The sequence below is a fragment of the Dendrobates tinctorius genome, unplaced genomic scaffold (genome assembly GCF_039654945.1).
Source record: "Dendrobates tinctorius isolate UK_male_01 unplaced genomic scaffold, ASM3965494v1 ptg000231l, whole genome shotgun sequence".
Classification (NCBI taxonomy): domain Eukaryota; kingdom Metazoa; phylum Chordata; class Amphibia; order Anura; family Dendrobatidae; genus Dendrobates; species Dendrobates tinctorius.
The window spans coordinates 8,931,941-8,956,766 of NW_027361898.1; the positions used below are offsets into that span (position 1 = coordinate 8,931,941).

At 44.1% G+C, this 24,826-nt stretch overlaps 1 protein-coding gene across 8 annotated transcripts in view; it reads right to left on the reverse strand.

Annotated features, from left to right (window-relative positions):
• Positions 1-461: 461 nt before the first annotated feature.
• The window catches only part of LOC141059895 (ectonucleoside triphosphate diphosphohydrolase 8-like), a 38,166-nt gene continuing 13,801 nt past the window's right edge, over positions 462-24,826 (reverse strand). For 6 of the 8 annotated variants that reach the window (XM_073556089.1, XM_073556090.1, XM_073556097.1 and 3 more), the window contains 8 exons: positions 12,456-12,606; positions 9,549-9,708; positions 9,237-9,467; positions 5,894-6,151; positions 5,695-5,805; positions 2,304-2,489; positions 1,928-2,065; positions 462-1,029 (listed from right to left, as the gene is read on the reverse strand). In XM_073556089.1, coding sequence (XP_073412190.1) covers positions 814-1,029; positions 1,928-2,065; positions 2,304-2,489; positions 5,695-5,805; positions 5,894-6,151; positions 9,237-9,467; positions 9,549-9,708; positions 12,456-12,606 — 1,451 coding nt within the window. In that variant the 3' untranslated portion in view covers positions 462-813. The remainder of the gene's footprint in view (positions 1,030-1,927; positions 2,066-2,303; positions 2,490-5,694; positions 5,806-5,893; positions 6,152-9,236; positions 9,468-9,548; positions 9,709-12,455; positions 12,607-24,826) is intronic. The other 2 variants (XM_073556091.1, XM_073556092.1) reach the window with 2 other exon arrangements.

Here is a 24,826-nt window from a genome sequence, read left to right on the forward strand (position 1 = left end):
TTTAATATACTATAATTTCATTGTCTTTAATGCACATCTTTTTATGGGATCTTATGTCAGTAATGTGCTTGTCTTTATAAGAAAGTATTTATAAATCGTTGTATTATCTTGGTTAGCCACTAGGGAGAAACATTGCTCTTCATCTCCACAGATCACCCCTACACTGCTCAGATATTTTATAGTGGCGCTAAATGTTTGTTGTTTTTTTTGGTGTTTTTTAGTTTTATTTTTGAGCTTGGAAAGGGGATTATTTTTTTTTTTTTTTTTTTTCTCAATTTGTTTAAAACTTCTTTTAGTCCACTTAGGGGATCATTTGATCACTTATACTGCATAGTGCAATGGACTAGGCTTTATTGGAGGACTCATGTGATGATATTGGGGCCATTAGGGGTGGGGCACAATAACAAGGGCGCTATATAAATTATTCCTATTACATTGCCATATGGAATATAAACCATTCATTGTATTTAGAGTCCAGTTTTATTGCAGAACACCTGTCATAAAACACATATATACAGTATATACCTTCCATGTGATAAGTGCATTACATTTGTACTCTTGCCCAGGTCTTATAGCACTTGCTGGTGTCGTCTGAGCCTCTTGAATGCAGCACTGTATCCTTTACTATTGAGGCCTCAGGTGAAAGCTTGTATACAATGTATTGTAATATCCCTAATTGCACCATCTGTACACAGTACGAAGAACTGGACAACTATTTCCCATATAGCGTTTCCCTGTTTCCATATGAGGTCATATAAATTATTTATTGAACGTCTCTGGGGTCAGTAATGGTCACACCGGCCACATGCCATCTCAAGTCCACCAGGCCTGTTCTGCACACGCGTTCCGGCAGAAGCAATGTAGCGGAGCGGCCACCAGAGCCGCTGCCAGGCTCAGCACGATGAAGAAGATTGCTGCCACCCACATGTTGTATTCATGAGCCTTAAATAGAGAAGGTTCCTCCGAGGGGATCATATTGGTCAGGTTCAGCATGTATCCCAAAGTCCAGCCCACGTCTGCATTGCCAGCCTGAATGAACGAAAAACATAAAAGCCTGTATCAGACAAGACATTACGACTGGTCCTCTCTGGATCCCCCACACATGCACAAGGCAGTCCTGTTAGTGCTCAAGTAGGGGGTCTAGGCATAATATATACTGTATATTATGCATACATATATACTGTAATATGCAACACATAATACATATCACCAGTGAATAAACTGCATACACATTAAAAAAAAGTGTATGTACATCTACATATATACTGCTTATTCACTGCTGGTCTATGTTATTTCATTGCTGGTATAAATTTATATATACATACATGTAAATGGATTATTGAGGTCAAGTTATAGAAATACAATTTCAGATTTTATTTACTGACAATGGTGAAATGACCCATGGGCCCTAACAATTTGATTGCACAGGGCCCAGAAATTCCTGAACATGCATGCCAGGGTTGGACGAGTGTGTGTGTATGTGGTCTTACGAAGAAAAGTGGGATAAGCTGTTGCTAGATAGATGCAGCTTTTCCCTGACATTTGCCATCAGGAGAAGGACAAGCCCGCCTCACTCACATTGTGTGGTCGACTGGACCTTATGAAGTCAGCAGGTCCGGCTCATATTCATCCTAAGGGCTCATACTCACTTGCGAGAGACTCACATAATTCTCGTGCGAGTCTCTCGCATGAAAACCTGGCACTGCCGCCGGCACTCGGACCAGTGCGTGCGGCTACATAGAAATACATGTAGCCACATGCTCTGGTCTGAGTGGCGGCGGCTGTGCCAGGTTTCCATGCGAGAGACTCACACGAATCTCTCGCAAGTGAGTATGAGCCCTAATGGTTAGAATAGGTGCAGACACATAACAGGCTGGGGATACCTTATTGTAAGGCAGATATGGCTGTATACGGTCACAGTACATACCTGCTTAGCAAAATGAATGTTGTTCCATGTTTCACTGGTGAATTTGTACCCATTCAGGAGCAGCGTCAGGATATACATGGCGGAGCTGCAGTAATTCACCAGACGGCGCTGGTTTTCTAAAGGAAAGCTGCTGCTGAGCTACAGTCAGAGGATAGATAGGCGAATCAGGACATTCATGGTATCTACTGGTTAAGGCAAGTACTAACAATGGTAGATATGGAATAATAAAGCATAACTTAAAGGGAATCTGTCACCTATTTTTTCGACTATCAGCTGCTGGCACCGCCGTCGGGCTTATCTACAGCATTCTGTAATGCTGTAGATAAGCCCCCCATGTAACCTGAAAGAGAATAAAGACGTGTTAGATTATACTCACCCAGGGGCGGTCCGGGTCTGGTTTTGGTCCGATGGGTGTCACAGTCCAGTCCGGCGCCTCCCATCTTCTAGCAGTGATGTCCTCTTCTTTGCTTCCTGTCGTGGCTCTGGTGCACTGCTCTGCCCTGTTGAGGGCAGAGTAGAGTACTTGAGTGCGTAGGCGCTGGGAAAGGTCAGAGAGATCCGGCTCCCGCGACGGGAAGAAAAGAACAAGACGTCATCGTTAGAAGATGGGCGGCGCCGGACCGCGACACCCATCGGACCAAAACCGGACCCGGACCGCCCCTGGGCGAGTATAATCTAACTAGTTTTTATTATCTGTCAGGTTACATCGGGGGCTTATCTACAGCATTACAGAATGCTGTAGATAAGCCCCTGATGGCGGTGCTGGCAGCTGATAGTCGAAAAAATAGATGACAGTTTCCCTTTAATAAATCACACTCTAAAAAAGCCTCCTGGCTATGAAAAAACAAACACAATAATTGAAAGGCCAAAGTATGCTACAAAAGAACGTCAGTAATATAATAGGAAAACTGCTGCCACAAAGGAAGGAGCTTACAGTGTTACAGCATGAAAATGGTTGAGGATCATTAGTGGATAGAACCTGGACCCTGGATGAGATGGTTCCACTTTTCCTATGTACTATTGCTTAATATGTTTACTTTGCTTGTTTACCTACTATATTACTAAAGGTGTTTTTGTGGCATATTTTGACCTTATAATTGTCTTTGTTGTGTTTGTCTTTTCATGGAGGCATTTTTAGAGTGCACTTTATTAAGCTATGTTTTATTATTCCATATCTACTAACAGTATAAGCTACAATCAACAGGACGGCAGGTTACGATATAGAAAGGGAATGCAGACCTAGGACTAAAGACATTGTATCTAAGTGTGAGACTGTATTCTGAGCCATGTATGTAATCCTATCCTGTGTGATACTGCCTGCTGAGCTGTATATCTAATCCTATCCTGTGTGATACTGCCTGCTGAGCTGTGTATCTAATCCTATCCTGTGTGATACTGCCTGCTGAGCTGTGTATCTAATCCTATCCTGTGTGATACTGCCTGCTGAGCTGTGTATCTAATCCTATCCTGTGTGATACTGTCTGCTGAGCCGTGTATCTAATCCTATCCTGTGTGATACTGTCTGCTGAGCTGTGTATCTAATCCTATCCTGTGTGATACTGCCTGCTGAGCTGTGTATCTAATCCTATCCTGTGTGATACTGTCTGCTGAGCTGTGTATCTAATCCTATCCTGTGTGATACTGAGTGCTGAGCTGTGTATCTAATCCTATCCTGTGTGATACTGCCTGCTGAGCTGTGTATCTAATCCTATCCTGTGTGATACTGACTGCTGAGCTGTGTATCTAATCCTATCCTGTGTGATACTGACTGCTGAGCTGTGTATCTAATCCTATCCTGTGTGATACTGACTGCTGAGCCGTGTATCTAATCCTATCCTGTGTGATACTGTCTGCTGAGCTGTGTATCTAATCCAATCCTGTGTGATACTGTCTGCTGAGCCGTGTATCTAATCCAATCCTGTGTGATACTGTCTGCTGAGCTGTATATCTAATCCTATCCTGTGTGATACTGTCTGCTGAGCTGTGTATCTAAACCAATCCTGTGTGATACTGTCTGCTGAGCCGTGTATCTAATCCAATCCTGTGTGATACTGTCTGCTGAGCCGTGTATCTAATCCAATCCTGTGTGATACTGTCTGCTGAGCCGTGTATCTAATCCTATCCTGTGTGATACTGTATTCTGAGCCGTGTATCTAATCCTATCCTGTGTGATACTGTCTGCTGAGCTGTGTATCTAATCCTATCCTGTGTGATACTCACTGCTGAGCCATGTATCAAATCCTATCCTGTGTGATACTGACTGCTGAGCTGTGTATCTAATCCCATCTTGTGTGATACTGACTGCTGAGCCGTGTATCTAATCCTATCCTGTGTGATACTGACTGCTGAGCCGTTTATCTAGTCCCATCCTGTGTGATACTGTCTGCTGAGCTGTGCATCTAATCCCATCTTGTGTGATACTGACTGCTGAGCCGTGTATCTAATCCTATCCTGTGTGATACTGAATGCTGAGCCGTGTATCTAGTCCCATCCTGTGTGATACTGTCTGCTGAGCTGTGTATCTAATCCTATCCTGTGTGATACTGCCTGCTGAGCTGTGTATCTAATCCTATCCTGTGTGATACTGCCTGCTGAGCTGTGTATCTAATCCTATCCTGTGTGATACTGCCTGCTGAGCTGTGTATCTAATCCTATCCTGTGTGATACTGCCTGCTGAGCTGTGTATCTAATCCTATCCTGTGTGATACTGTCTGCTGAGCCGTGTATCTAATCCTATCCTGTGTGATACTGTCTGCTGAGCTGTGTATCTAATCCTATCCTGTGTGATACTGCCTGCTGAGCTGTGTATCTAATCCTATCCTGTGTGATACTGAGTGCTGAGCTGTGTATCTAATCCTATCCTGTGTGATACTGCCTGCTGAGCTGTGTATCTAATCCTATCCTGTGTGATACTGACTGCTGAGCTGTGTATCTAATCCTATCCTGTGTGATACTGTCTGCTGAGCCGTGTATCTAATCCTATCCTGTGTGATACTGTCTGCTGAGCTGTGTATCTAATCCAATCCTGTGTGATACTGTCTGCTGAGCCGTGTATCTAGTATCTAATCCAATCCTGTGTGATACTGTCTGCTGAGCTGTATATCTAATCCTATCCTGTGTGATACTGTCTGCTGAGCTGTGTATCTAAACCAATCCTGTGTGATACTGTCTGCTGAGCCGTGTATCTAATCCAATCCTGTGTGATACTGTCTGCTGAGCCGTGTATCTAATCCAATCCTGTGTGATACTGTCTGCTGAGCCGTGTATCTAATCCTATCCTGTGTGATACTGTATTCTGAGCCGTGTATCTAATCCTATCCTGTGTGATACTGTCTGCTGAGCTGTGTATCTAATCCTATCCTGTGTGATACTGACTGCTGAGCCGTGTATCTAGTCCCATCCTGTGTGATACTGTCTGCTGAGCTGTGTATCTATTCCTATCCTCTGTGATACTGTCTGCTGAGCTTTGTATCTAATACTATCCTTAGTGATACTGTCTCCTGAGCCATGTATCTAATCCCATCCTGTGTGATACTGTCTGCTGAGCTTTGTATCTTATACTATCCTTAGTGATACTGTCTCCTGAGCCATGTATCTAATCCTATCCTGTGTGATACTGACTGCTGAGCCGTGTATCTAATCCCATCCTGTGTGATACCGTCTGCTGAGCTTTGTATCTAATACTATCCTTAGTGATACTGTCTCCTGAGCTGTGTATCTAATCCTATCCTGTGTGATATTGTCAGAGGAGCTCTGTTCCTCCATACCTCGGTCCATTCCCGGGAGCAGTATCCCCAGATGGAGCTGTTGGTTTCGCTCAGGGATTGTCCACATGTCAGATTGAGGAAGTTGAATGTGTAGTAAAAGGCGGAGAATGCCTGCAATGAGAGGGCATAGCGGCATTAGACCCACGGTTTCTGCGGATCATGTGACTTTCATATAATGTCCTGTATCACATATACTCACGTAGAACTCGCCATACACTGGCGGCTGGTAGATGCCATTAAAGGAGCAGGAGCTATTACCGCAGACTGAAAAATTGAAGATCTGTGAGACTGACAGCAGGCACTGGTACGAGTCCCCGGTTCCCACCACGGTGACATTAACCTCTTCATTGCCTGAGGGTGTCGTGACGCAGGGACTATCATAGACTGAGGACAGAGAGACGGTGGTGGTGTAACCTCGTGGATAACACGGATGCTGGACATTCCCTGAGCCGCGAGTCTAACGAGAACACAGAGGAATTTGCTGTCTATCAATATTAACGATTTCAGATATCTATGTGTGTATGCTTTTAACCCCTCTAAGTACACAGCATTTTTTCCCCGCAATGTAACCATGGCAGGCTCAGCAACCTTTATTAATCCAAGTACTTGGCAAGGTTTCATTTTTTGCACTGTTTTTCCTCCCCTCAAGCCAGGAGCCATAACTTTCTTGTTCTTCTATTGTCACGGCCATACGAGGGTTCTTTTATTTGCAGAACGACTCGTATTTTTCCGTCACACTTCATTTACCGATAATGTAAAATATATATATATATATATATATATATATATATATATATATATATATATATATATATATATATATATAGTAGATGTAATGTGAAACAAGGGAAACATTCCAAGTGAAATGGTGTCAAAACCCCACAATTACACAGTTGGTTTTCGGGTTTCTTTTTTATGGCACTCAATGCTAAAAATAACCTTGCAATCGGATTCTCCACACCAGTAAGATTACGGTGATGCCAAACTTCTAAGGTTTTCTTTTCATATTTTATAGGTTAAAAAAAAAATAATTCAGAACTATGTAAAAAAAAAAAAAAAAAGTTTGGTTTGTGTGGCCATTTTCTGTGACCCTTATTCATTTTATTTTTTTTATTTTGTTGCTGGAGCTGTGCGAGGGCTTATTTTTTGCACAGCGAGCTGTATTAATTTATTCATATCACTTGGAGGCTAAGGGTATGTGCACACTTCGCGGTTTCTGCTGCGTTTCCGCAGCGTTTTTGGCTCTGCAGAAACGCAGCAGATTCTGCTGCGTTGTACAGTACCTTTATTTCCTATGGAAATAAAAAAAAGCTGTGCACATGCTGCGTTTTTTTCCGCGCGGCTTTGCTGCGGTTTACAATCCGCAGCATGTCAATTGTTTGGTGCAGAAATGCTGCAGTTTTACACCTCATCCATTATGAGGTGTAAAACCGCAGGGCAAAACCGCAGAAAAAACGCAGATAAACCACAGAAAAACCGCAGCACTTTGTCCTGCGGATTTCCTGCGGTTTTCTCTACAAAATCCGCAGAGACAAAAAACTATGTGTGCACATACCCTAATACAATGTTTTGATCGTTTTTTTATTGATTTTTTTTAGAGCGTTTAATGAAAAAAAGGCAATTCTGACATGGGAATTCCTTTTCTATTTACAGCGTTTAGTGCATGAGTTAAATAGTTTTTTAAACAGAAAAAGGTGTTGATTTCAACTTTTCTGACCTTTTTTTTTAAAAACACTAACTTTATTTTTTAGTCCCCTTAAGCGACTTGAACATGCGATTGTTTGATTGCTTGTTCTATATACTCCTGAGCTTGGCTTCATAGGAGCACCACTAGGTGGCGACAGGGGTTTTCAGTTTTTAACGATGACCGTTTAAGGGTATGTGCACACGTTGCAGTGTCGTGCGCGGAATCTGTACAATTTGCAGGTCAAAATGCTTGCGTTTTACCTGCGGATTTAGTGCGGATTTCGCCTGCGTTTTTACACCTGCGGATTCGTATAATGGAATTAGTGTAAAAACGCTGCGGAATCCGCACAAAGAATTCCACAGCATGTGCACAGCGGTTTTTGTTTTCCATAGGATAACATGGTACTGTACAGCCCATGGAAAACTGCTGCGGATCTGCAGGGCCAAATCCGCTGCGGATCCACAGACGAATCCGCAACGTGCACATACCCTAAATGCTGTTTTTTGTGATTGACAGCAGCATTTAATTTGGTACTAGTTCGGGTTGATGCCGCTGGCTGTATAACACTGGTGGCACGTGCCCAGTATAAAGCAGTCTCAGCTCCTGAGCATGCTTCATGCATCTGACATATGACATACCAGTCCATTTTATTTCGGGAAAGGGGTTAAGCTTGGTAATTGACACAGTCTATTTATATTTTAGTATGTCACTATAATGTCCAAAAAAGACACATCACTTCAGAATATATAACTCAAACCCCTACTTAGAATAAAGAGGGGGGATGAAGAGATCCATAATTAAAATTATATAAATTTTATTAAATATGAAATAAAAACAAAACAATAGTTGTCCGCAGTATAGGAGACCAATTAACCTTATGTTCCGGAGTTGGTAACCACATCCTCTCACCCCGACGCGCGTTTTGCCACTGGCTTCTTCCTGGGGGCGTCCTATACTGCGGACACTGTTTTGTTAGTTTTTTGAGCATTTTCTTATACAGGGTCTGCTACCATGCGGTAACCATCTGGGAAGATTAGTATTATTCAGCAACACCATTATACTTACCTTGATATTTGGGTTAGACATCAGTGTGTAACCATCTTGGCTGATTAATATCATTCAGTGACACTGTTATACTTACCTCAGTATTTGGGATTATCAGTTGGTTCATAACCTGAGTGTTATGTATGCTCAGCAGTATAGATGCTATTCACCCCTTTTTTGGCCTACTTTCACTTAGATTATTTTTTAATAATTTATACCATTAATCTTTGTGAATCCTTTCGTTCATATTGGGCTATATTTGTTCTTATTATATTTAATCATCATTCTTGTACTTAATACAATGTTGAAAAATACCAGTAAGTCCAATTAGATATGGAAACTATCTAATCAGCTGGTATTTATTTATAAGATTTGTATTTTGGTCCTTATTTTGGAGTTGGAACAGTCCTTTTATGTGAGGCATTCTGCTTTTTATTACTTGTTTTGTATTAAATTTCATATTTAATAACATTTATATAATTGTAATTATGGATCTCTTCATCCTCCCTCTTTATTCTAAGTAGGAGTTTGAGTTACGGTATATATTTATATTTTAGGCATGGCCAGGTTATCTTTAAGCTGTAGACAAACATCCAACCACTTAGATGCGATGGTCACTATTGATTGCAGTATCTAAAAGGTTTAACGGCCAGGATCAGAGTTATCGTCACTGCATTTCAGACTCAAATTGTATTAGGTGTTTTGTAGGGACACATTGTATTTTAGCCATTTTTTTAGGGTTGGGGATGGGAGGATTGTATACCTGAATAAATGGAACAACTTTCATCTGCATGAACTTTGGAAATGTTACCTCAATGAGGTGCACCAGCAGCTTCTTCAGCGCCTGGTCTTGGCCATAGCAGAGATAGCTATGAGTGTAGATGGTGTAGTCATAGCCATAGAGTTTGAAGATCATCTCTGTGCTTTTGTCTTCAATTGTCCCTGAAGGTTGGAAAGTCATTTGGGTGGAGGCACCTCCTAGATCCATGGCCCCGACCATCTGAGCTTGTTTGGGTCGGAACCAGCTCTGTATATAGGAATACTGCTCCAAGGGAAAAAGGAGCAGGTCAAGAAATGTTTTCAGGAGAGACTTGAGGAATGAGGAATGGATTTCACTACTGACCTGTATGAAGGTGCCCAGAAGGTAGTTGACAGTGACCCAGCCTAGCGAGCCTTCCTCTTTGCCATCTAATATTCGAGCTCCCTGAAAGTTCACCGGATACTCACGGAGAGTTTTGGAAACTTCGTGAAAGATTTGCTGAGTTTTAGTCTCATTCTGCAACCTATGAACATAATTAGATTATTGCAGTCAATTGAAAGGGAAAATTTTAACTTTTCTATAGTAAATATTTAATCATGGCTATTATAAGCAATATAGTATCTCTTAAAGGAACACTGCCTAATCAATAATTTCTCAGCTACTCAGAGGTTTCTATCAATGATGAGATGGGCAGAGTGATTTGACCTCTGGTTTGCAATAATTAAACACTTTAGAAATTGATTTCTGACTTGTCTTTCGGTACAAGATAATCTATTTTTTGCTTACAATGCTTGAAAACAGAAAAAAAGGGGTCAAGTGGAGTCACTGTAACAATACCAAGGTCAATATCTTACCAAGGCTATCGCTTCATGCAAAAGTGAAGTATGGTGTGTAGGGATCAAAAGAGGCACATTGATTATTCCATTAGTGAAATCATCAAGTCATGTAGGTAATCAGCTGCAGTGTCATTGTTTTATGTCCAAGACGTTGTTACATTTCTAATTATATCTTTATAGCAGACAGGGCTTATTAAATTCTGACAGAGAGCTCCAAATCTTTTGCATTCACAGTTTTGTTTTTTTCCCACTTTCAGCCACCACTAGGGGGTGCTCTCTGTATACAGATAAAGCATTGAGGCCAATTATAACACAATGTGTAGTGAGCTCCCACTGGTGGTAGCTGCAGGAAGCCAGAGTTTTTGTTACCTGTCCTGGCTCCAGCTCCATTTTGCGCCACTTCCCTCTCCTGTACTGACTTACTCTGCTCTTGTGACTTCTCGTGTCACCCCTTTATGTTGATAAAGTATTCAGGCATTAGGACACACTGCAACCACACGTGTTCACAATTAACTGACATTTCTCAAACCCAGATCTGCTATCACGTGCCCCGGCTAAATTTATCCTAAGTATGCCACTTAACCAACACTTAGCTCTACTGTCCTAAGGTGCTGTTTGCACATTTGACTCTGCCACATCCAAGTGCTTCACTGCCGTCTCAGCTCTACGATCCTAAGGTACTACCTGCATATTAGGTTCTGCTACATCTAGGGGGCCCATCTGCCATCCTTAAGTGCTAAACACACATTTGGCCTCGCTACATTAAGGTACTTGTCTGCAGACTCAGGTGAGCTATTGATGCTGTCTGCATAATTTGCTCTGCTGAATCCAGGTGCCTGTCTGCAGTCTCTGCTACTGTTCTAAGGTGCTAACCACACATTTGGCTCTGCTGTAGTCAGTCTGTAGTCTTAGCTAAGCTCTTCCAAGGTGATGTCTGCACATTCAGCTCTGTTACGTTCAGGTGCCTGTTTTGTTTCTGGGTGCTGACTATGGTTTTGGTTCAGTTATATTAATATGTTAGTCTGCCATTCCAAGTTGCTGTATGCACACTTAGGCTAGTTTCACACTAGCGGTTTTTTGTGCTGCGCCTCGTGCGCATAGCAAACGCATGCAAAAAACACATCATGTGTTTTGCATGCGTTTGCTGTTTAGTTGTGCATGCGATTTAACCAGTTTGTCACCATATTAAACCAAAAAGCGCATGCGATTTTAAGCGCATGCGTGCGCATGTCCTAGCGCACGTGTGCGTTCCCATAGACTCTAATGCTGGTTTTTTGCACATTCCGTGCGCTAACGTCCGCATGCGTTTTTTTGAGACAGGTCGGACGGACCAAAAATGCAACAGATTGCGTCCGGCGCGCCTAGACACACACTACAAAAAAAGCATGCGCACGAAAACGCACACAAACGCATGCATGCGCTAGACCATGCGCACCCATGTTAAAGATAGCACGAGGCACAGCACTAAAAAACGCAAGGTGTGAAACCAGCCTTAGATCTGCTGCATCATGTTATTAGTCTCGGTCTACATGTTTCAGCTGTTGTAAGGTGCTGTCTGCAAACTCGGTTCTTCTATAAAAAGGTGAATGTTTCTTAGGGCTCATACTCACATGCGAGAAACTCGGACGAGTCTCGCACATCAATACCCGGCACTGCCGCCGACACTAGGATCGGAGCGTGCGGTTGCATGTATTTCTATGCAGCTGAACACTCCGGTCCCGAGTGCCGGCGGCAGTGCCGGATATTGACGTGCGAGACTCGTCCGAGTTTCTCGCATGTGAGTATGAGTCCTTACTCTACTGCTACACGTGCCGTCCTGCAGATCCAACTCCACTGCTGCTTGCTGTCCCATGTAGTCTCAGGTCTATCTAACTCCACTGCTTCATCACTTTCAGTCCGTGCTGCTCACCTTGACCTATATTTTAGGGAACGTTTTTATTAGTCACTTTCATATGTTAAAAGAGTTGCCTGGTGAAGAGAAGTTAATCACTTACCTGTAAAGTAATAACATAGATTTAAAAAAAGCTTCCCATTTTACCAGAGATATATTGTCAAATTTCTAAGCACAGAAGAGACCTGAGTGGAGCTTGTGACCCTCATTTTGGGGTCCAGGAAATCTGCACCCATAAATGCAGCAGGACTCGGGTTATAGATCGGGTAGTTGTGTATGTAAATGAGCCGGTGGCGCCCACTTGTGGACTGTGATAAGGACGCCTCTCAATGCTGTTGGCACAATTACTCACACAATTCATGTACTATTTGATTAGTATGATTGGTAAATGGTGATGTCAGGGGATAACGGTGATAAGATATAATCCGTTTATTATAACAATTCATGTTTATTAGTGCATTTAAAGTGACACTCCGCTGTAACCCTGTAATATAACGTTAGTATTAGGCCATAATGTGTTTTATGCAACATTTAATACTTTACTTGAGAAGCCTCATCCCGGCTGTCGCTCCCAATAATGTTGTGGTCTCTCTGTGCTGCTTGGAGGGAATGATTTTCAGAACTTCATCCATACAGGGTTTCAGGATCTCCCCAGCCTGGGAGGGATTATCAGCGTAAGAAGAAAGTCCTGACCCTAAGGATGTAATAACACAGCATATATAAAACATATAGGTTGTCTGCAGTGGTAGGATGCCAGAACTGTTCATTAGTGGACATTCACTTTAAATTACTGTACAATAGACAAGTTTAAATACTTGGGAATAAGTGTCAGCACCAAGCCTAAAGAATATGGAACACTAAAGGCCCCTTTACATTTAGCGATGCACCAGCGATCCCAACAACGATACGACCCGGTCAGGATCGCTGGTGCATCGCTAAATGGTCACTAGTGAGCTGCCACACAGGCAGATCTCACAGCGATGTAGCGACACAGCAGCGGTCGTTACTTACCTTTCTGACGCGGCGATCCTGACTTCCTCCCGCCCGCGTCCACGCGTCGCTCGTCGGCGCCAGCAGGAAGCGCCCGACGAGAAATGGAGCTGCACGATCTCGCGCGATCAGCGACAGACAGCGGGGGAGCCGGTCAGAGGGAAGTATCACACATAGCAATATCGGTAGCGATATCGCTGCTGCATCACAAAATCGGTAACGCTTTAGCGATATCGCTATGTGTAAAGGTTAACGTAGACCCTTTGTTAGATAAATTTAGAACTAAGATTAAGGCGTTAGTGTATAAAGTGTGGGACAGAGGAAAGAAATGGATGGGTGATTAGGGATGCACTAAATGCAGACCGCTATGGCATAATCCCACTGGGCAAAGCGTCAAAGCTAAAGACCTTCTCTGATTGGGAGCAAAAGGATCTGGTTGATAGAACAATTATTTAAATACCCTGTCCTTCAAAGCTTCTACAGCTCCAAGTGGAATTCAATTTACCACGTAACACTTTTCACAAATATCTACTAATCCAACATTAAGTCTGCTCAGTCAGGTCAGATGGTCCTCAGTATACATCATCCCCTAATAGATACTATTCCTTCTACAGGCCATACACAGGGTTTAAGCTCTACCATATATTCCGTAAATGCCTGTCGTCACCCCAACTGGATAATCTCCCAACAAATGTTGGCCCTATATCGGTGGAGTAATGGAGAGAGTATAAAAACTGTTCCCACGTTATCTCCCTGTGAGGCCCAAAGGCCCTCACCTATATGTTAATCAGAGTGCACAAAACTCCAAGCTTTCTACACAAGACAGGATATCGCTATGATGCAAAATGCCCTAGGTGTGGGATGGATGAAGCACATCTGATGCCTATGATGTGGGAATGTAGACAGATAGGCCCACTTTGGAATGAGGTCATCTCCTTGACAGAAAGGGTGTACGGATTAACAGATCTACGTATATGTATATTGGGATTATTTGAAGATGGATCTTGACTTGCCCCTTATCCATAGGTATCTCTCGTATTCTATATCAAGCACGTGAACTTTTTGCGTTTCAATGGTTAGACACACACCCTCCATGTATGGAAGAGCTACTACGATGTAAAAATAATATAATCTGGCTGGAAAGCGAGTTCATCATAAATGTAATTCACAAATTTGGAAAGATATGGAGTCCTTGGTCGGATCCCCTTTCTTCCTCCTTCTCCCCCTTCTACGAATTTTATACTCTGTTATTCTATAACTGCTCTGAAAATGAAAATGGTTCTCTCTGTTGATGGTGGGATTCGGGTTTAGGGTGGGTTAGGGAAATGAAGTTGAGATACTTTGTCTATGTATTATACTATGGCATTATTATGTCATTTATGTTATTTGAAAGATGGACAATTTGTATTTGGAGTTTTTCAATGAAAATGATTAAAAATGATTACTGTACAATAACAGAGCATAGCAATAACAGGTCCCACGGAGAGAGGGGACCCCATACTGCTGGTCCGAGCTGTCAATCTTTGGAAAGTGGGAAGGGGCAGAGGAGAGGTGAATTCCTGTTCAACAAGATGAGACTACCCCTTTGAAAAGCCCTTGAACAGTAGATGAAGGGATAGCCAAATCCACCAATTTTAGCACGAGTGGCCATCTTTTGTGTGAAGGGTATCCTGACCTTTCCCTGCTGGCATATGGTAAGGAAAAGAAAGATCGGGCACATGGAATTCAACATATCCGATCCTTTGTTCTTCTGCCCACATTAGAGATCTTATCTTCCCTGAAAGGGCATTTTCAATATATCTGATCCTTCACACCACAATATAATTTGTAGGGGGAGAGTCGGAAGGTGCCCATGTGGGTGGCCCTCCCAGGGCTGTGGGGTACTCGGTACCGGGACGGTCTCTCAGAGGGAGGTGTGACAGCAGCGGTGACCCGGTCCGTGGCCCTGGGCGCCCATGTAAAAGATTTGAGTGGTGGAATAAAGCTTGAGTGATTCGTGACGCCACCTGTGGTGTTCGGCAATGAAGATGTTAAGCCGACGCTGCAGACAGATCCTCTGGGACAGATGGTGGGGTGCAGCAGTGATGTTATAGCCCTCCACAGGTAGGGCTGTTGGTCCCAGGGCAGTGTAGATAAAGAGGATAGGTGTTGAGGAAGAGGGTGCAGTGTCTGGCACAGAGATGTAGCAGTGCTGAAGAAGTTGCAGGAAGAAGGCAAGGACACAACAAAGTGTAGTTTCTTTACCTTTACTATGTAAGTGCAGTCCAGGGTCCAGATTACAGATGGCACAGGAGCTGATTAGCCTGGAAGCAACTTAGGGATCTCTCTGTCAGATGGGTTGTGTAGTCTCCTCTCTATCGCTTACTTGAGGTATATGCAGTACTGTGTTACACTGACGTTCCTCCTTTCCTTTTGGATCTACCTCGTATGGCAGACAGCTGTAGCCTTCTATCTCCTTTGGCTCACACGTGGCTGTTGTGCCTCCGAGTCTTAGATGGGAATAGAGCATTTACAGCTTCCTATTCCTCTGGTTTCTGTTGCAGGACCGTCAGTCTCCATACAACCTTGTAGACCAGGCTCCAGATCATGCGCTCCAGCTGGGAATGAGCCTCAACTCTCTGCTTAATCCCCCAGCTCCTCTCCCCATGTCCACACACTTCGCCCTCCTCACAGAACTGACCATTTTCCCTTCCTGGCCCCCAGAGAGAAGCTCTTCCCCTTAGTATTGGCTCAGAGCTCCCTCTGCTGGCCTGGAGTGGGAACTGTGTTGTATGTAGAGATTAACTGTCAGAGAGACCCTTCATTGCTTCCAGGCATGACATCACACCCCCTAGGAGGAAGGTAATGCCATTGTGGCGACCATACTCCTGGGAGCGCCACATTCCCCCCTAGTGCAATTCAGTACTCCCGGACTGATAAAAAAAAACATATGAACAGATAAACAAATGAACAATTATAAATGTACAAGATTTAGAAAAAATGAAAAATACAAAACCAAAAGCTCCAAAAATAGTCATGTGACGATTAGTCCATGCGTCAATGTCCATGGTCCATTCCTGGGCAAATGGTGAACTATGTACAAAAGAAGTTTTTGACCACAACTAGTCCTGTGGCCCAATTGTCCATCAAAACAAACTGGAAAATTCAAAAAGGGGATTTCTTACAGAGTCTCTGTAGGTACAAAATTTAAAACGTTACATATATTCATGTACAGGTTAACATTTACATTATTTGCATAACTTATTTAGATGCGAAACCCGAGCGGTGGTATGCCTTGGGTACTACGGACAGACCTACATAGCTCTGGTGTGGGTAAACTGGGTAATAGCCATCTACGGACTCAGACTCACCATGGGTATGACAGATTCACCACTAGCAGCACGAGGATTCTCTGGCTCCACTGCTGGTGTGGCATCTACTGCCTGAACTTCCTGATTTTCAGAGTTCTTTTGTGTCACTTCTGCTTGCACTACCAGTTGGGGAAAGGTCAAAACTGGCACCACTATGGCATTATTTACTCTAGTCCAATTTATAGGGAATTCTCCAAGTACAGTGCTGACCTTTTCTTCTTCTATGGGTGGGATGTTGTTTTGCTCTTCTATTCTTTCTTTTAACTGGTCAGGGCACAATTTCAAATGATCCCTTGATACTGCTGCTGAGGTTTCTCCCCCATCCTTACTGATAAGGCACACCTTGGTGTTATCGAAGTTTGATGGTAAGATGGTGTAGGGTTCAGCTTCCCATTGGTCATCTAATTTATGCATCCTCCTCTTCCTTTTAAGGACTTGTTCTCCTGGTGACAAGGGAACTGCAGGTGCATGATGATTGTAGTGCTTTTCTTGTTTTTGTCTTGCTTGAGCTAGACTCTTTTCTACACACTCTTTTACTCTTCTGTATTGCTGCTGCCGGTCTGTATCCCAGTCAGATCTGGTGATGTTACCTCAGGTGTAAGGACTCCCATATCCAAATCAATAGGCAGCTTACCAGGCCTTGCTCTCATTAGGTAGGCTGGAGTGCAGTTGGTGGAATTCACAGGAATGTGATTGTAGAGGTCTACCAGATCTGGCAACTTCTCTGGCCACAGATTCCTCTCTTCCAAAGGCAAGGTCTTCAGTAGATCGATCACCACCTGATTTATCTTTTCACACATGCCATTGGTCTGTGGATGGTACGGTGTTGTCCTGATCTTCTTGTAACCATACAAGTTACAGAATTACTGGAACACTTCCGCCTCAAAGGCTGGACCTTGATCTGTAAGCACTTGCTCGGGGTATCCGTGTGGTTGACAAAAGTGCTGTTGGAAGGCTCTGGCTGCTATCCTGGCTCTTTGATTTTTGACAGGCACAACTACCAAGAACCTTGAGTAGTGGTCAACAATCGTAAGAGCATAAATGTAGCCTGAACGGCTTGAGACCAGCTTCACATGGTCCAGGGCGACCAACTCAAGTGGCTGTTTGGTTATTACTGGCTGCAAAGGAGCTCGCTTGCTGTTAAGGTCCTTTCTGCGCATGTTGCATTGTCCACACTCCCGGCACCAATTTTCAATGGCTTTCCTCATACCAGCCCAGTAGAATCTCTCCCGGAGCAAGGCTTCCAACTTCTTCCATCCGAAGTGTCCGGCTCCATTATGGTATTCTTCCAAGACCATTGATGCTTCTCTCTTTGGTACTACCACCTGCCAGACCAGCTCATGAGTTCAGGCATTGATACTCCTCCGGCACAGCTTTCCTTCATAGATGAACAGCCGACCTCTTTCCTTTCACAACTGTTGGGTTTCTTCAGGAGCATCTGGATCTGGGCATGAGTCAGCTTGTGACAGTAGCTCCTTTACCAGGCGGACTGCGGGGTCACTATCCTGCGTTTCTGCCCAGTCATGATGATGCAATGGATTTAGGGTGGCCTCTTTCAAGCCAGACCGTCTGTTTCTCACTCCTTGGGCACGTTGGGCCACAATTGGCTGGTGGAAGGCAGGTAACTCGATTTCTTCAAGTGCCTCAGGGTCTTCTCCTGCATCTGGCAGATTAGGCATTCTGGACAGTGCATCAGCATTGGCGTTCTTGTGCCCCGCTCGGTACTTGATGGTGAATTCATAGTTAGACATCCGAGCCATCCATCGCTGCTCCAGTGCACCTAGTTTTGCAGTTTCCAAGTGAGTCAACGGGTTGTTGTCCGTGAAGGTGGTAAACTTGGCTGAAGCTAGGTAATGCTTGAATTGTTCAGTCACAGCCCAGACTATGGCGAGGAACTCCAGTTTGAAGGAACTGTAGTTGTCAGGGTTCCTTTCAGTGGGACGAAGCTTCCTGCTGGCGTAGGAGATCACTCTTTCCTTGCCATTCTGTACCTGTGACAGTACTGCTCCCTGTCCCACGTTGCTGGCATCAGTATACAACACAAAGGGTTGGTCACAATCTGGGTAGGCCAGAACTTCATCTCCTGTGAGAGCCATCTTCAGTCGAGTGAAGGACCTCTCCAGGTCCTCATTCCATTCAAATGTAGGACTCTGCTTTCTGGCCTTCTTGGGCTGACCCACCAGAAGATTTTGCATAGGAGTGGCTATCTCAGTGAAGCCTTTGATGAACTTTCGGTAGTAGCCTACCAGCCCGAGGAATTGACGTACTTCATGGAGGTTGCTGAGCTTCTGCCAGTCCCGGATGACTGTGATTTTGTCAGGATCCTGTGCCACACCTTCTGCACTCACTACATGACCGAGGTACTGAACCTTGGGCTTCAGGAGGTGGCATTTGGAAAGCTTCACCTTCAGGCCAAAGTTGGACAAGGCTTCAAACACCTCAGCCAGGTGCTTCAGATGGTCTTCATAAGTCTTGGAAAAAACAATGACATCATCAAGGTACAACAGGACTGCCTCGAAGTTCTTGTGTCCAAGACAACACTCCTGCAGTCGTTGGAATGTCCCAGGGGCGGTGCAGAGCCCGAATGGCATGTAGTTGAACTCACAGAGACCCATTGGGGTGGTAAGCACTGTTTTCTCCTTGTCTGCCTCTGCCACGGGAACCTGCCAATACTCACTAGTGAGATCTAAGGTGGAAAAATAGTTAGCAGTTTTAAGTGCAGCTAATGACTCCTCAATTCTGGCTAATGGGTAGGCATCCTTATGTGTAATGCTGTTAATTTTTCTGTAATCAACACACATTCTCATGGTACCATCTTTCTTTTTCAAAAAAACTATTGGGGCTGCCCAGGGGCTACAACTGTCTCTGATCACCCCAGCCTCCTTCATTTCCCGCAACATACTTTTGGCACATTGATATTGCATTGAGGGTATAGCCCGGTACCTTTCTTTAATGGGTGGATGATCTCCAGTGGAGATATGGTGTTGAACCCCTTTTGCCTTCCCAAAGTGTAGGGGGTGTTTACTGAATACCCGCTCATACTCCTGAGTCACTCTGTAAACCCCACTCTTTTGGTATGAAGGGGTGGAATCCGTTCCCACCTGCAGCTGCTGACACCACTCCTCCAGCTGCTTTACAGAGCCATTGTCCTCCACCTGGTCGGATGAGACCAAGGACTCTGCTGCCCGTATGGCGTTGTTGCTGACAGTAAGCAGCTTAGCAACTGTGGCATACCGAGGTACTATGGCCTCCTCCTCCCCACAATTCAAGAGGCGTGCAGGTACTCTCCCTTTGCGAACATCAACTACCCCTCTGGCTGTCAGGACAGTGGGCCAGCTGTCAGAATACACAGGTTCTACCAATGCCTGGTAATCTTTTCCTCTTAGGCCTAAGGCTGCCCGACACCAAATCAACATTTCACATCTGGGGGGTATTGCAATGGGGAAAGAATCACTCACTCTGACGCTGCCAATTTCTCCGCCAGAGAGTTCTACCTGCTGTCTTTGCATCAGGGCCTTGATCTCCTTCTGCAGGACTCGTTGTTCACTGGAACCAGCAGTTTCAACCACCTGTTGCAACAAGACAATAACCTCGGAAAGACAATTTTCAATCACATTGGTACCAAGAGTCATCATTGGGTTACATTCTCGTCGATCAATATCCACAACTATCAGACCTTGAGATTTTAACTCTACTCGACCCACTGTAACTATAATTTCTTTACATCCCACTTGCGGTAAAGACTGACCATTACTGGCAACTACTGTGAGTTCAACACTTGGGCCGCGAGTAAGTTCAGAATCAGCCCAATACCGCTTGTAAAGGTTATAGGGCATAGTTGTCAACTGGGAGCCAGTGTCCAGCAAAGCGTTCATGGGGATGCCGTCAATCACCACTGGGAGGACTGGTCTCCCTCCAACATACTTGGCTCGCCAGTTCTTTGGGCCTTGTGGTCCTACTCCTGGGGGTTGGCCCTCTCCCTGGAGGACACCTGCAGGGACTGCACGGTTTTAGCAAGTGCAGCCATACCCTTGGTCAACTCCTGGACCTGAAGACGCAGTTCTGCAGATGGATCTTTGTCCAGAGTCTGTGCATCAGCCTCCACAGGGATGGAAGGGAAAGATGTTGCTTCCTGGGGGTATGTAATAGCTGGGCGCCTAGGGGGCGCTGGACGGCTGACATTTGGTTCATGCAGCACCCGGATAGCCCTGTCTTTGAAATCAGCAAAGTCTAGGTCAGGGTTTTGTAGGGCTATGATGCTGTGCTCTGTGGGTACTGGATAGGAGTCCCTCAATTAATTGCTCCTTTAACAGTCCGTCTCCATCTTTCACACTGTCTGGATCAATCTGCTTGACTTCCCGCAGCGCCTCCTGCAGGTTAAGAGCATAGTCCTGTATACTGTCCTGCGCTTTCTGCTTACACCCAAAGAATCTCATCTTGATTTCAGCGGCAGTGCGGGTGTCAAAGGTGCTTCTTAGCTTAGACAGGATCTTTTTAACAGTCTCTTTATCAGTGTCCTGCCAGGCTTTTACTTCCCTCTGTGCTGCACCTGTTAGCTGCCCAATAAGGATGTTCTCTTTCTGGCTTTCAGACAGAGGATACACTTTAACCCCTTCACCCCCAAGGGTGGTTTGCATGTTCATGACCGGGCCAATTTTTACAATTCTGACCACTGTACCTTTATGAGGTCATAACTCTGGAACACTTCCATTGATCCCAGTGATTCTGACATTGTTTTCTCGTGACATATTGTACTTCATGTTAGTGGTAAAATTTCATTCAAATAACTTGCGTTTATTTGTGAAAAAAATGGAAATTTGGCAAAAATTTTGAAAATTTCGCAATTTTCCAACTTTGAATTTTTATGCCCTTAAATCACAGAGATACGGCACACAAAAAACTTGATAAGTAACATTTCCAACATGTTTACTTTACATCAGCACAATTTTGGAACCAAAATTTTTTTTTGTTAGGAAGTTATAAGGGTTAAAAGTTGACCAGCGATTTCTCATTTTTACAACACCATTTTATTTTTAGGACCACATCACATTTGAAGCCACTTTGAGGGGTCTATATGATAGAAAATACCCAAAAGTGACACCATTCTAAAAACTGAACCCCTTAAGGTGCTCAAAACCACATTCAAGAAGTTTATTAACCCATTAGGTGCATCACAGGAATTTTTTTGAATATTTAAAAAGAAATGAACATCTAACTTTTTTTCACAAAAAAATTACTTCAGGTTCAATTTTTTTTATTTTACCAAGGGTAACAGGAGAAATTAGACTGCAAAAGTTATTGTGCAATTTGTCCTGAGTACGCTGATACCTGATTTGTGGGGGGGAACGACTGTTTCGGCGCATAGCAGAGCTCAGAATGGAAGGAGTGCCGTTTGACTTTTTCAATGCAAAATTGGCTGGAATTCAGATCGGACGCCATGTCACGTTTGGAGAGTCCCTGATGTACCTAAACAGTGGAAACCCCCTACAAGTGACCCCATTTTGGAAACTAGACCCCCCCAAGGAACTTATCTAGATATGTGGTGAGAACTTTGAACCCACAAGGGCTTTACAGAAGTTTATAACGTACAGCTGTTCAATTAAAAAATCATTTTTTCCACAAAAATGATCTTTTCACCCCAATTTTTATTTTCCCAAGTGTAACAGGACCCTAAAAGTTATTGAGCAATTTGTCCTGAGTACGCTGATACCCCACATGTGGGGGTAAACCACTATTTGGGCGCATGGCAGAGCTCGGAAGGGAAGCAATGCCATTTGACGTTTTTGGCTGGAATTGAGATCGGACACCATGTCGCGTTTGGAAGACCCCTGATGTACCAAAACAGTGGAAACCCCCCACAAATGACACCATTTTGGAAACTAGACCCCCTAAGGAACTTATCTAGATGTGTGGTGAGAACTTTGAACTCCCATGGGCTTCACAGAAGTGTATAACATACAGCCATACAATTAAAAAATCATATTTTTTCCACAAAAATGATCTTTTCACCCTCAATTCTTATTTTTCCAAGGGTAACAGGACCCTAAAAGTTATTGTGCAATTTGTCCTGAGTACGCTGATACCCCACATGTGGGGGTAAACCACTATTTGGGCGCATGGCAGAGCTCGGAAGGGAAGCAATGCCATTTGACGTTTTTGGCTGGAATTGAGATCGGACACCATGTCGCGTTTGGAAAACCCCTGATGTACCAAAACAGTGGAAACCCCCCACAAATGACACCATTTTGGAAACTAGACCCCCTAAGGAACTTATCTAGATGTGTGGTGAGAACTTTGAACCCCCATGGGCTTCACAGAAGTTTATAACATACAGCCATACAATTAAAAAATCATATTTTTTCCACAAAAATGATCTTTTCACCCTCAATTCTTATTTTTCCAAGGGTAACAGGACCCTAAAAGTTATTGTGCAATTTGTCCTGAGTACGCTGATACCCCACATGTGGGGGTAAACCACTATTTGGGCGCATGGCAGAGCTCGGAAGGGAAGCAGCGCCATTTGACGTTTTTGGCTGGAATTGAGATCGGACACCATGTCGCATTTGGAAAACCCCTGATGTACCAAAACAGTGGAAATCCCCCACAAATGACACCATTTTGGAAACTAGACCCCCTAAGGAACTTATCTAGATGTGTGGTGAGAACTTTGAACCCCCATGGGCTTCACAGAAGTTTATAACATAAAGCCATACAGTTAAAAAATCATATTTTTTCCACAAAAATGATCTTTTCACCCTCAATTCTTATTTTTCCAAGGGTAACAGGACCGTAAAAGTTATTGTGCAATTTGTTCTGAGTACGCTGATACCCCACATGTGGGGGAAACCACTATTTGGGCGCATGGCAGAGCTCGGAAGGGAAGCAGCGCCATTTGACGTTTTTGGCTGGAATTGAGATCGGACACCATGTCGCGTTTGGAAAACTCCTGATGTACCAAAACAGTGGAAACCCCCCACAAATGACACCATTTTGGAAACTAGACCCCCTAAGGAACTTATCTAGATGTGTGGTGAGCACTTTGACCCCCCCAGTGCTTCACAGAAGTTTATAACGCTCGGGCGTGAAAATAAATAATTCGTATTTTTTCCACAAACATGATCTTTTAGTCACCATTTTTTTATTTTCCCAAGGGTACCAGGAGAAATTGGACCCCAAAAGTTGTTGTCCAATTTGTCCTGAGTATGCTGATACCCCATATGTGGGAGAAAACTACTGTATGGGCACACGTCGGGGCTCGGAAGGGAAGTAGTGACGTTTTGGAATGCAGACTTTGATGGAATGGTCTGCGGGTGTCATGTTGCCTTTGGAGAGCCCCTAATGTACCTAAACAGTGGAAACCCCCCACAAATGACACCATTTTGTAAACTAGACCCACTAAGGAACTTATCTAGATGTGAGGTGAGCACTTTGAACCCCCAAGGTCTTCACAGAAGTTTATAATGCCAGGGCATGAAAATAAAAAAATCATATTTTTTCCAGAAACATGATCAATTAGTCCGCAATTTTTTCATTTTCCCAAGGGTAACAGGAGAAATTGGACCCCAAAAGTTGTTGTCCAATTTGGCCTGAGTACGCTGACACCCCATATGTGGGAGAAAACTACTGTATGGACACACGTCGGGGCTCGGAAGGGAAGCAGTGACGTTTTGGAATGCAGACTTTGATGGAATGGTCTGCGGGTGTCATGTGCGTTTGGAGAGCCCCTGATGTACCTAAACTATTGAAACTCCCCACAAGTGACCCCATTTTGGACACTAGACCCCCCACGGAACTTATCTAGATGTGTGGTGAGCACCTTGAACCCCCAAGTGCTTCACAGAAGTTTATAACACTCGGACGTGAAAATAAAAAAATAATTTTTTTCCACAAAAATGATATTTTTGCCCCCAATTTTTTATTTTCCTAAGGGTAACAGGAGAAATTGGACCCCAAAAATTGTTTTGCAATTTGTCCTGAGTAGGCTGATACCCTACATGTGGGGGTAAAACACTGTTTGGGCGCATGGCAGAGCTTGGAAGGGAAGGAGCACCATTTGACTTTTTCAACTCAGAATTGGCTGGAATTGAGATCAGACGCCATGTTGCATTTGGAGAGCCCCTGATGTGCCCAAACAGTGGAAACCCCCAATTATAACTCCAACCCTAACCCCAACACACCCCTAACCCTAATCTGAGCCCTAAACCTAGCCCTAGCCCTAACCCTAGCCCTAACCCTAGCCCTAACCCTAGCCCTAACCCTAGCCCTAACCCTAAGGCTGTGTGCACACGCTGCGGATTTTGCTGCGGTTCCGCAGCAGTTTTGGCTGCTGCGGACCCCAGTACCATGATTCCCTATGGGAATCAAAAACCGCAGTGCAGACGGTGCGGAATTTTCCGCGCGGATTATCTGCGGTTTTCAATCCGCAGAAAGAATTGACATGTCAATTCTTTCTGCGGATTCTCCTGCGGTTTGCCATCTCCTCTATTGAGGAGATGAAAAACCGCAGGACAAAACCGCAGAGCAATCTGCAGGTAAAACCGCAGGTCTTTTGACCTGCGGTTTCACCTGCGGATT